At 36.3% G+C, this 12,179-nt stretch overlaps 1 protein-coding gene across 1 annotated transcript; it reads right to left on the bottom strand.

The window, feature by feature from the left end:
- Positions 1 to 1,144: 1,144 nt before the first annotated feature.
- On the bottom strand, positions 1,145 to 11,607 carry LOC120355810 (tyrosine-protein phosphatase corkscrew-like; the record flags this gene model as incomplete). Its single annotated transcript, XM_039444524.1, has 5 exons — positions 1,145 to 1,489; positions 2,696 to 2,937; positions 6,127 to 6,510; positions 9,173 to 9,291; positions 11,446 to 11,607. Coding segments are annotated over 5 exons (953 nt in total), but the record flags the coding sequence as incomplete, so codon positions are not given.
- Positions 11,608 to 12,179: the final 572 nt, after the last annotated feature.

Genomic DNA, 12,179 nt, shown 5'->3' with positions numbered 1-12,179 from the left:
AAAAATAGATAGGTTAAATCAGTGTTTCAAAGATAAATTCATCTCCCGTCCTACAGAGAACATCTATGAATCTTTCTGCCGATTCCAGCATTATCAGAGAGTTTGAGGAGGAAATGCAAAGTTGGGAGTGGACAATTTAGAACTCAAGAATAGTCTTCGAGAGAAAGATTCTGTCATAATCTCCTTGAGGAAAAGGCTAGAATCAGTGAACAATGAAGTGGAAGACTTGAAAGAACTTCTAACAAAAGAGGAAACGGTGCGGCAAAGTGCTGTTGAAAAGGACAGACAGATTGTGCATATACTTAAGGACCGCGAGAAGGAAACAGAGAATTTGCAGGTGGAATTGAACGAAGCGCTTGAAAAACTCGCAGCAATTGAAAGCAAAAGTGAACTAAAAGTTTGTGTTCGTGGCGCATAAGTCTGTACACAGCTTTAAATGAATATGAAACTGGATCAATTACCCTCTCTAGTATTTGTTTAGCAGTTATTTCGTTGATAACACTTGTTATATTGTTAACTGTATAATCTTGACATTGTCTGTATTCAATGAGTTTGATGGCAGTAAAAATCTATTTATTTAATCGGCGTTTAATAATAATAGAACCTTATATTTTTCTTAGTTTATTGTTTGCTGCGAGAAGCCACATAGTTTGAGCGTAACTCAGGTTGTGGCATGGAGCATGTCAAGTTCAGAGCTGAAGATAATTCACAAGATATCACTCAAGATAATTCACAAAATATATTTCATCAAATCTTTATTAGATATTCAAATAGTGGAAAGATGTTCGGTTTCACAGAGCCCTAAACAGGAAGAGAAAATATATGCTATCTTTTCTCTATGATAATAGTTACAAGATAATTCCAGCGCACTTGTAAATCGTACCCGACTTGACCGGGTTTGACGAAACCGGACATAAGTTTTGAATTGGAATCAACAACCTTGAATCAGCTGATTCAAGGCCGGCGTCAGCAGTCTGCTAATCAGCTGATTCAAGGTTGTTGAATCCAATTAGTGCAACCCATTCAAAACTTATGTCCGGTTTCGTCAAACCCGGTCAAGTCGGGTACGATTTACAAGTGTGCGCTGCTGGAATTATCTTGTAACTATTATCATAGAGAAAAAATAGCATATATTTTGATTAGCAAACTGCTGACCCCGACCTTGAATCAGCTGATTAACAAACTGCTGATCCCGGATTAAAATTGATCTCGGTTAGTGCAACCAAGCGTTAGGTCTGACAGTTTTGCAGTGATAGCAGTGCTTGTTGCTGACGACAGCTAGACGAAGATGGAAAGGAGGAAGAAGAAGCAGCGTCATCATGACAGTTTCCGCCATTTTGTGGGGAGGGTGGGGTCACGTTTTCCTAGGCGGTGGCGGAGGTGGGGGTGCAAAGCTGGGTATCGTCGGGCCCACATTGTAGTTGGGAGACACCTTGCGCTCTTTCAATGGTACATTGGTGTAGATCTGCTTTGGCATGTCTTCTGGTGCCTGTACAACAAAAAAACAAATTACGCTTGAAATTCATTGAGTGAAAAGTATTTACGAAATCAAAAATCCGTAGTATAAAATAGTATCTTACGTCACAAGGACGGGAAGTGGCCTTTTGCAGGCGAGAATGATGTTTCTAGTTGAGGCGTCAGCCGAGACTAGAATTTCATTCGAGCCCTGCAAGAGACCATCCACATCCAAGTAACGTACACTATTTTTTTTGTCATAATAATATAAAGAAGAATAATTGGGAAATAGAAAACATTACCTGCTTGTGCTGAACAGCTTACCCCTAAGGGTACATTCCCTTACAAGGGTAAGCATTCCTGACCGGCAATTAGCAGGTACCGGGTTCGATTCCCGGGCTGACAAATAATTTTTGAATAGTGGCGCTCATCGAATTTACATCTAGCTGTTTACCCTGTTGTCAATATTTGCAGTAGCAGAAGTCTTCGGAGTGAATTACAGCATTTAATTTGGATTTTCGTTTAATAATAATTATTCTTTTCTCTATAATATAATATAGATTATTCTTCAACATAATTGCCGTGATGGTTGAGGCATTTGTCGTAGCAGTGGACCAGCTTACCAAACCCCTCTTCATAAAATGCTGCCGCCAAATGAGTTCAAATGAGCTATTATGTTGTATTGGAGCTCCTTGTTAGTTTGTAAGCTCTGACCTCAAAATAATGTCTTGAGTTTGGTGAAAAGGTATAAGCATAGAGAAACAATAGCATAAGTAGATATCCCATGGTATAGGGCGTTTATGTCGCAACTTTTACTGTTATCTCAAGCCGATAGTTCATGTATTTCTTTCCGTGAAGCTTTATGACGCTGGTAGTCTCTCATATTGTGCTGTTCATACACTCTTACCCGGTCAAAACAGTAAATATCGACAATAATAGACAGTAATCGGCTTGAGATAACAGTAAAAGCTGCGACATAATCGCCCTATACCATGTGATATCTACTTACGCTATTGTTTCTCTATGGTATAAGTTAGTAATGGCAAAGTCAGGTTTGTATGGGGTATTTGAAATTATAACATTTCATTTACTGGACCATTTGATTGCGCCTGTACTGTGAGGCCAAGTTGAAAAATTAAATAATAAATAGTAAAAAGTATGGCCAATCGGAGATTGAGAAAAAGTCCCTCGTATTTGTACAGACAAACACTTCACAATTCGTATCGGATTGCTAACATACCTGGGCAGATGTGTGGTGTGCGCAGGCCAGTGCGTGTGCGTGGGAGCGCTGGTGCCGTTGGCGGTGGAGGAGGGGGAGGGAGCGGGCGAGTGAGAGGGCGATATGGCGGCCGGCAGACTGGCCGTGGAGCGAGACAGAGACAGCGAAAGTGTGGAGCCGCGTAGTAGTGAGGCGGGGAGTCCGGCATCTGTCTCGTTCGAGTACTTGATGTTCGAGTACTCTCTGCCTATCTGCAGGCTTTTCTGTCAAACAATACAACAACATATTCAATATTGAGAAGCAATGATATTGATCCAGAATGATATGATAGAATACACAGAGCTAACATGTGCTACTGAGAAACATTTGTGTCGTGATGATTGAATTCAAGTTTAGAGCACCCCCTGCCTAGAAACGGCAGCTTTACTGCCAAACAAAAATCAACAAAATAGTGTTTACAAGTTTGTGTTTCTTGAATAGTTCCAAATTCTCTTAAATAACTCAATATTATTCGTTAAAAGTGGTAATTGAGTGGAATATTTCCAATTAATTTATCAACTTAAGTCATCTAAATTTAAAATTTATAGTTTTAATGTTTATTTTGGACCAAAATTTTATAAAAATTGTACACGTGAAATTCTAACCTTATCTTGGACTTTGTCACCTATAAATTTGGAAGAAAAATAGCACAAGGACTACCTTATTATTTTATCTTTCGATGTTATTACATTAGTGTCATTTGCATTGTAAATAAATGAATGAAATTGGATGCTCTGTTATTGTGTATACCTCGAATCGGAACTCTTTTGTTATATTAGTAATAAATACCTGTAGAAGTATACAGTAATTCAAAATGGATGTCTCAATTTCAAAAAAAATAAAATAAAATAAAAAATTAGAAACGGTGTACACAAACTGATTTCACATCAAATTACTCACAGAAGCTTCAAGTTTAAATATTAATAATAAATTAGAAACGGTGTACACAAGCTGATTTCACATCAAATTACTCACAGAAGCATTGATAGTTTATGATAGTTTATTGATGAGTCTATGTGCCATCCCTTTGAGGCTTGGACATCTACAAAAAAGTAGGGTCTATAGGACAGCCGCAAAGTAGACCCACGCCAATCCACGAAAAGCAACCCACGCGGTGGGATGTTTTGTTAACCATTGCTAGGCTTCTCTAGACATCTGTATAATACATGCAATGAATAATCCACTTGTCAGCTGATTGATTATGAATAATTCTTTAGCAATGGTTTACAAAACATCCCACCGCGTGGGTTGCTTTTCGTGGATTAACGTGGGTCTACTTTGCGGCGGGCCATACACCATGGTTTGTGGATAAGCACAAAAACGTTCATCTTGAGCGAATCTCGTTCATAGCGATGAGGCAACGTTTCATATGAGGGTGTGATTACATTGAATGCGTACATGTGCAAGTGTACGCTTAGTCATGCATAACAGATGATAAACAAAATCTGGAAAGAACAATACGAACAACTCACACTGAACGCTTGCACTTGCTATTTGCGTACAGTGCAGCAGTTGCTTTCAGTAGGTAGCTAAATGCAATACAAAACGTGTTTCAATAACTCTTTCCACATTTTGTTTTCGGCTGACCAATGCTGACAAAAGTATCAAATCAAATCAAATAGTCCTAATTAAAAAAAAAAAATTAAATACAGCAGCAGATAGAATTGAAATTGAAATTTATTCTCAACATGTTTTACACATTTTTTTTATAATGCAATAAATTATTAGGGAAAACAGTATCATGATGGAAAAAAGACAAGAACTTCAGTAGCTTAACAGCTGTGGTTGAAGTTCTACACTATTGTACATAATAATATGAACGAGGAGTCACTCAATTTTGATAACTAAAAAAGGAATAAAGCTGCGTTTACACCGAAGTTATCAACAAAATGTTAATAACTTAATCCTTATAGATTCTATTAGATTGAACATAACCTATCATACACATGATGAACATAATTATGCGTTTGTCAAGTTCCGTTTCTAAGATTATATCAGATTGAACGGAACTTGACAAACACATAATGTTCATCATGTTTATGATCAATCTAATAGAGTCTATAAGGGTTAAGTTATTAAAATTTTGTTAATAACTCTGGTTTAAACGGAGCTTTAGGGCAGGTTTCCGAGCTCGGGATTTAGCTAAGTCCTAGACTTTAACTGGCTTTAAAATCTGGAGTCAGAAAATTGGCTTTCCGAGTCAGAGCGTTAACTTAGTCGAGGACTTAAGTAGACTCTGGAGTTTAGAGATCACGTTAGACCCTGGAGTTTATAATTTCGCTTTCTGAGTGAAGGGTTAGATTCTCGCCTCTTTCCGAGTCAAGGATTTATCAAAAATCGTTAAGTCCAGGACTTGAAACAGCGTGATTTTAAGCCCTCGACTGGGGTGGGGTTTAAATTCAAGTTCTAGACTCAAACGAGCAAACACAATTCAGTTATTGTTTTGGAGTAGATGAATGGCCAAATAAATGTCATGGAACACCTAAGTTATTTGAATTAGTCCATCTACATTCATAATTTATAGTTTATAAGTTTATTTTGGAATAAAGTTCTTCATAATATTATGCGTGAATAACTAGCCTCATTTTAAGACTGTGACATAACCTAAAAATGTTCAAGAAAAATAATATAAGGATTGCCTTGGAACTTTATCTCCCAATGTGAATATTATTAGTCGATGCCTTGTTCAACATATTATTCATAATAATGAAACAATAATTAATTATTATTCCAGTTTTTTTCGAAACAAATACGTTTTTCAACTCAATAGGTAGCATACTAAAATTTTTATTCCAAGATAAATGGCAAGGATCAATGATAAATAAGAGCATAACGTAAAATGAAATGTTTATTTTTTATTCATGTTTCAAAAGGTTAGGTTTTGCTTTGAATTTATAGACCTAGGCTACACCATACAAAAAATCGAAACGTATTTTCACGAAATAATTTTTACAAAATAGTTTGGAAAGCATTTGAATTATCCCGCTGCAATCAGCTGTTTTCGAACTTTATTCCAATTTATAAACTATCTTCAGAACTTTATACCTACGAGTCTGCTTGTTGCTTTATAACAGTGAATTTCTACGGTTTTATTGTGAGTAGTGTAATATTGTGCAATTTATTCTTCCATTGTTAGTGTGCTCAATTAAGTTCAAGTGCATAAATAGTTGTAGCCTACGACTGAGAAAATGAATAAATAAATATAAACTATAAATTCAATTCTTTCGTTACAAATTTTCTATGCTTTTACACTCCAGAGCAAAGCTCGGTCCCTCGATATTAAAAATTATATTAGTGAAGGTTTATATAGGTGGGATGGGTGAGGGATGGTTGTCATGTGATCGTTCTAGGGCCGGACAGTTTCAGTCAAGAGAACAAGACGGATAACCAACAAGGAATTGTGTTTGAAGTACCTGTTCGGCAATGATGCGCTGCGACAGCGTCTGAATGTAGTGCTGGACAGCGAGGTAGACAAACTTGTACTGAGCCTCGGTCTGAACCATACCCGACCGCTGTGATCTCACCATCTGAATGGTGCGCTGTATGTCGATCTCACAGTCGATGCCCTGTCGCTTGATTTGGTCGAGAATCATGTCGATGACAATGAAGGTTCCCGTCCGGCCAATGCCTGCACTGCAGTGCACTACCACGGGTCCGGCTCCACACGCTTCGCCAGCTCCCGGTCCGGCTCCACCCCCTTCGCCAGCCTCCACCAGCGAGTCCTGGCGCGCGTTCACGTCGTGCAGAAAGTTGAGCACGCAGCCCGGATCCGAAGGCACGCCGTGGTCGGGCCATGCCTACAAATCAACCAAAACAATAATATTTCAGAGGACCTTTATATTTCAGAGAACCCGGCCCGAGCAAGATAGTTTTCTCGGGCCATTCCCATGTTTCGGATGGACACGTTAAGTTGTCAGTCCCAGCTGCCTAAAAGCAAACGTTAGGTCATGTCAGAGGCCCTGAAATTTATCAGGTAAGCGATCTGAAAACTCTGACACCAGACCTGAGCCAGCCTGGACACTCGATATTATTATTAATTCATGGATTTTATTGGCAAAGAGATCCTATCGGGTGTTTCCTGCTTCGCTATATTAGCTAATGCCACTTCCATAGTCACTCAAGTTTATCGGTTATACAATTAAGCCCAAGTAGGCTAAGCCTAAACATATTATTGTGAAGTCCACTTTATAATGGCAGTATCTGATTAACATTGGTTTTTGTCTATATTCGACAAAGCAAATAGTTTGTCGTAACTATCCTTTTCTAGCTTTGCAATGTTGCCAGATGTAACAATGTAGGCATGTATAACTAATAAAATTAACAAAATATTCAATCTCAATTATTAAAATTGATTATTATATTTTTAAAAAATATATTTTCTTGACGAATAAAATATAATCCGTTTAATAAGAATTAACAGCGTTTATTAGGTAGTGATATAAACTCATTACATCCGATATCCTCTATAGAAGGCTGAGAATCTGCAAGGCTCTCCTCCTATCTTTCTCCTCTGCCATTATGGACTTCAGTATAGTATGGAGGATTTGAAATAGCTGTTACATAGTCATTTTTGAACGAAACTTGAAAAAATCTAGTGTGTACGTTGGATGTTGCCATTTTGATGATTAGAGAGGGGAAAATATTAAAACATTGATTACGCACGGAAAACAAATTTGAAAAATGGCGTCGTTTTTTGACCAAACGCTTCTAAAGACGTTATGTAAAGTTGATGATGGAGTGCCGTACAAGAAATACCCTTTTGACTTAAGTTGCGTACAGATTTACGCGCCGCGAACTTCATATTTCGTTTCCAAGCGCCGCAATCCTATAGTATATTAAACGAGCAATTTCTGTTTAGATGTTTATATGTACATATATCTGTATTTGACCGGATATCGAAAACGGCTCTAACGAAATATCTCGAGCAATTAAAAATATTAAACGAGCAATTTGTTTAGATGTTTATATGTACATATATCTGTATTTGACGGATATCGAAAACGGCTCTAACGAAATATCTCGAGCAATTAAAAATATTAAACGAGCAATTTCTGTTTAGATGTTTATATGTACATATATCTGTATTTGACCGGATATCGAAAACGGCTCTAACGAAATATCTCGAGCAATTAAAAATATTAAACGAGCAATTTCTGTTTAGATGTTTATATGTACATATATCTGTATTTGACCGGATATCGAAAACGGCTCTAACGAAAATCTCGAGCAATTAAAAATATTAAACGAGCAATTTCTGTTTAGATGTTTATATGTACATATATCTGTATTTGACCGGATCTCGAAAACGGCTCTTATGAAATTTCTCACTAAATTTGGAACAAAGTAGTTTTATGATATGAAAATTCGATTGCACTAGGTCTCAACCCTGGGATAACTCGCTGAATAACATTAAAAGGATAAATACGACGATACCGTAATGGAAGTGAGTGAGCGAGTGCATGTGTGGGTTATTCCTCAGCTGATCTCTCGAGAAGAATAATTCAGCAGAACTTATTTTTGTTTATTTCTCTTTTTTTAGAAAACATGTTTACTTCAGAAAGTCCAAAATAGTAACTAGATGCTGTTAGTGTGGAATAGTACATTGTATAACAAAAATATTGTGGCAAACATAGTATAACATTCTAAATCTAATTCATAGTATATCTATATTTGTAATTGATGATGTGTTTGTTTTTTGAAGTGTTAATAAATTATTTTGATGAGTGATAGTAGCTTAACCTAGATTTTGATTTGGACTGTAGTATAAATTTGAAAAGGAACAGTTTTGGGCATAAGCCTGATGTGCCTCCGCATATAACTGTAAAAATATATATAAAATTAATACCTAAATATTATTAATTATATAATTTATTATTAATAATATAAATTGTACGACTGAGAAAATAAATAAATAAATATAAACTATAAATTCAATTTTTCGTTACAAGTTTTCTATCGGGTCCCCCGATATTTCATTTTTTATCAGCTGATGCCAAGTTTTTATATCTGTATCTTACCGTTCCTGTACAAATACAGATATACTGTCGGGGCGGTAATTACTATACGACCGCGGCGCTCCCCAAGCCGCGGCACCCGGAGCGACCGCCCGGTTTGCCCTGCCCTTTGGGCGGCCCTGGATGTGATCAGCTGATGAAAAGTGAATTGCTCGTGTTCGCGGTGCGCAAATCTTTACTACGCACCTTTATGTGTCGTTAATGAAGTGCACTTTATGAGAATGCACGATTAGGAACGACAAAAATAGATCGAAAAGAATAGACAAAGTAGTTCAATAATGCTGGTTAGCATAGCTATCTTTTCTGTAGGGTAAAATTGAATTTGATATTAGTTTTCTCGATACTGAATTGAATTTCCTTGGGATTGAATTTATATTGGTCGACAGGTTTTCCAATGGACAGAAAATGATGAAGAATTATTAATTGGTGATTGGATGGTACTTGCCTGGAAATGGTAATGGTAGACTGTGCGCGCATGATTCTTGTAGGTGACGAGGAACTCCCTGAGCGTGTAGTCAGCCGTCGACGACTGCGATACGGTTTTCACTGTCACCTTGCCGTACTCTTAGTCTCACCGTCCTCCGGCCAGTATCTGGCGCATTTATTCTGCAAAAACACAACACATTTTCAATAAATTCTTGAAAGTGAAATACAGGGTGTTCTGAAAAAAGGTGCCCATAAGCCAGGGGTGATTCCTCATATCAAAATAAAGAAAAATTTCTAATTATAATAATAATAATAATTCGTTTATTTCACTGCATTTTTACAATAATTCGTAATACAAGTACATACATTAAACATAATGGTTGAACATTACAATTGGTAATACAAATACATACCTTAAGCATAATAATTGAACATAGATAATAAAAATGCTTAGTTACCAAGTTATACAGAGTGAAAGATTTCGTCTGAATTTCAGTATTTGTTGGCTGTTAATTAATATGTTAAATTCAGCCTACTTTATGTAAGATGAACTGAGAAATTGAATAAAACCGTCTCCAGACCGTTAGCTAAAGTAATTTTCAAGATATGTGACGATATACGCGAGACTTGGCCCCGAAAAAACAAGTTCCTTTAGGATTTGAAGCAGATTTACTATGTTAAATGTACAATAAACACAACATATTTTCTAATAGAACTTGTAGAAAATTTAGAGCTATAGTGTGACTAGAGTGTGGTTATGTTGCGATCGGGCTACTGATCAGTACAGCTCTGAAACCTTCTATTTGTTTCAATAGCGCGTCAGTCGACTGATGGAACGGATGCGCACGAGCTCGACCTATGGTATTCGTAAAAAGTATAAGGCCGGTTACAGAGCTCGACCGACCGTCAGTGCGTACGTCAGTCGCGCTTGTCTTTTACATAGATATTCCATGTATCCGTACAGAGCAGGACTGACGGCACGCATGCGCACGGTCAAGACCATGCGTTTTACACTGCGTACGAGAATCATCGGTCGAGCTCGTGCGCATCCGTTCCATCGGTCGACTGACGCGCTGTTGAAACAAATAGAAGCTTTCAGAGCTGTACTGATTAGTAACCCGATCGCAACATAACCAATGTACTGACACCTCTGCCCGACAATCAGCTGATATTGGATTGAATAGCATAATGAATGAATTCAATTAATAGTGTCATATTTAAATTCAGAGTTTCTCTAAACATTTCTCCAATCATTTTCAAATTTTTTATTGGAAAAATAATATATTATTAATATTATCTACATTTATTTGATCAGTAGCTTAAAGTGACTGCAAAGTATTCCCAATGGTGATACAAGCTCGAAATAACTCATCAAAATTTCTGATGGACATTCTGAGGTAGTTAAAAAATGTATCTTCATCCCCAAGCAATGATGTATATAATGGTACTAAATTCCCTTTGAAATGCTCTTTGGGCGACCATTGGGTGAACTTGATATCTATGTCTACGTCTTTTAATCTTTCGTTTACGAAGATAATAAGTTGCAATCAAACAATCTGTAAATGCGTCCATTTTGTGAGTCAGAAAAACTGATATATGGATGCGTATGATCAGGATGGTGTATTCGTACTGACGGTCAGTCGAGCTCTGTAACCGCCTAAGAATGTAGAATAATAATTAATTAAAAAATATTCCATCTTAATTATGAAAATTCATTATTAAATTATTGAAAAAATAATTTATTGCCTAATAGAATATAATTGATTGATTATTTTAAACGAGAATGAACAGTTGATATTACATCAATAAACCTGTACAAGCTACCGTCTATAAAAAATAATCAATCGAGGGGTTTTGGCTGTTTTGCATTGACAAGACAGAGGATCGGTAACGCTGGTCTCCTATCTTTCTGGTTAGATTGCTCTCAGTTGACGTGTTTATTGTAAAAGTTGAAGAGTGATAATTTATAATATCATCATGAGTAAAAGGAAGTTAACAAAAACTCAATTTTAAGGGGTGAATCTTATACGTATAAGTGCTTGTACTGGATTAAAATTGTTGTCTTAAAAGAATTTGCTCCCTAATGACAAAAAACAATCTTGAAATTATCAATACTTTTATCTGTATTCAGTTTTTTCTCTCACCTGAAAAATTCTGATTTTTGACATGTTCCCTTTCTCTTCAGGCCGATTCAATTATTATTAATTCTTTAGCATTGGAATAAACGCAATATCTCAGTAATTTACATCTGTATTCAAAACGAATGATGATTTAGTTTGAATGATTACTGACCTTCATCCTCTCCATTTCTTTGGTTGTCATCACAATCACCCTGGTATTCTCCTGCACAATCATCAACCAAAAATCTGGTATCGTCGATGGTAAACAGCCCTGAGTGGCTATATATGTGCGCGTTGACTGGGTCTGTGCATCTGGGTACATGTCTTCTTCGGCCTGTTCAACAAAAAACAAACAAAAAATATGAAACTGTTCAACTATTGAGTAACTGAACCAATAAACTATAATAGTGAGGTCCACGTCATAATGGCAATATTTAAGGCTGTGCAAAGGCTAAAAAGGAACTTTTTACTCGTGATATTTTTCAAAGTTTTTTGATTTCTATATCATCAAGCTATCAAAATGAAAAAGTTTTCTCAGGAAAACATTTTTTCTTCTGATCATTACTTTTTGAGATATGAGCTCCTGAAGTTTAAATTTTTAGGACAGAACATTTCAAATTCGGTACGATATAAATCCATGAGATTTAGAGGATAGATTCTTCATGGTACTGTATTGTTGATCTAAAAAACAAAAATTTTCTGAAAATATAAATTTTCAAGATTGTTATTCTATCTTGGTAATTTACTAAAAATAACCAAAAAATAGCTTTTAGTGAGTTATTTTTGGTAAATGAATAAATTTTCCAAGAATTGATATTTTCAGAAAATTTTGTTTTACTAGATCAACAATACTATGGGAGAACCATTCACAATCTCATGGATTTATATCGTACCGAATTTGAAATG

Source organism: Nilaparvata lugens, unplaced genomic scaffold, assembly GCF_014356525.2.
Source record: "Nilaparvata lugens isolate BPH unplaced genomic scaffold, ASM1435652v1 scaffold4879, whole genome shotgun sequence".
Lineage (NCBI taxonomy): Eukaryota > Metazoa > Arthropoda > Insecta > Hemiptera > Delphacidae > Nilaparvata > Nilaparvata lugens.
Note: the sequence above shows the minus strand (reverse complement) of the source record. Positions and strands in the feature narration are given on the sequence as shown.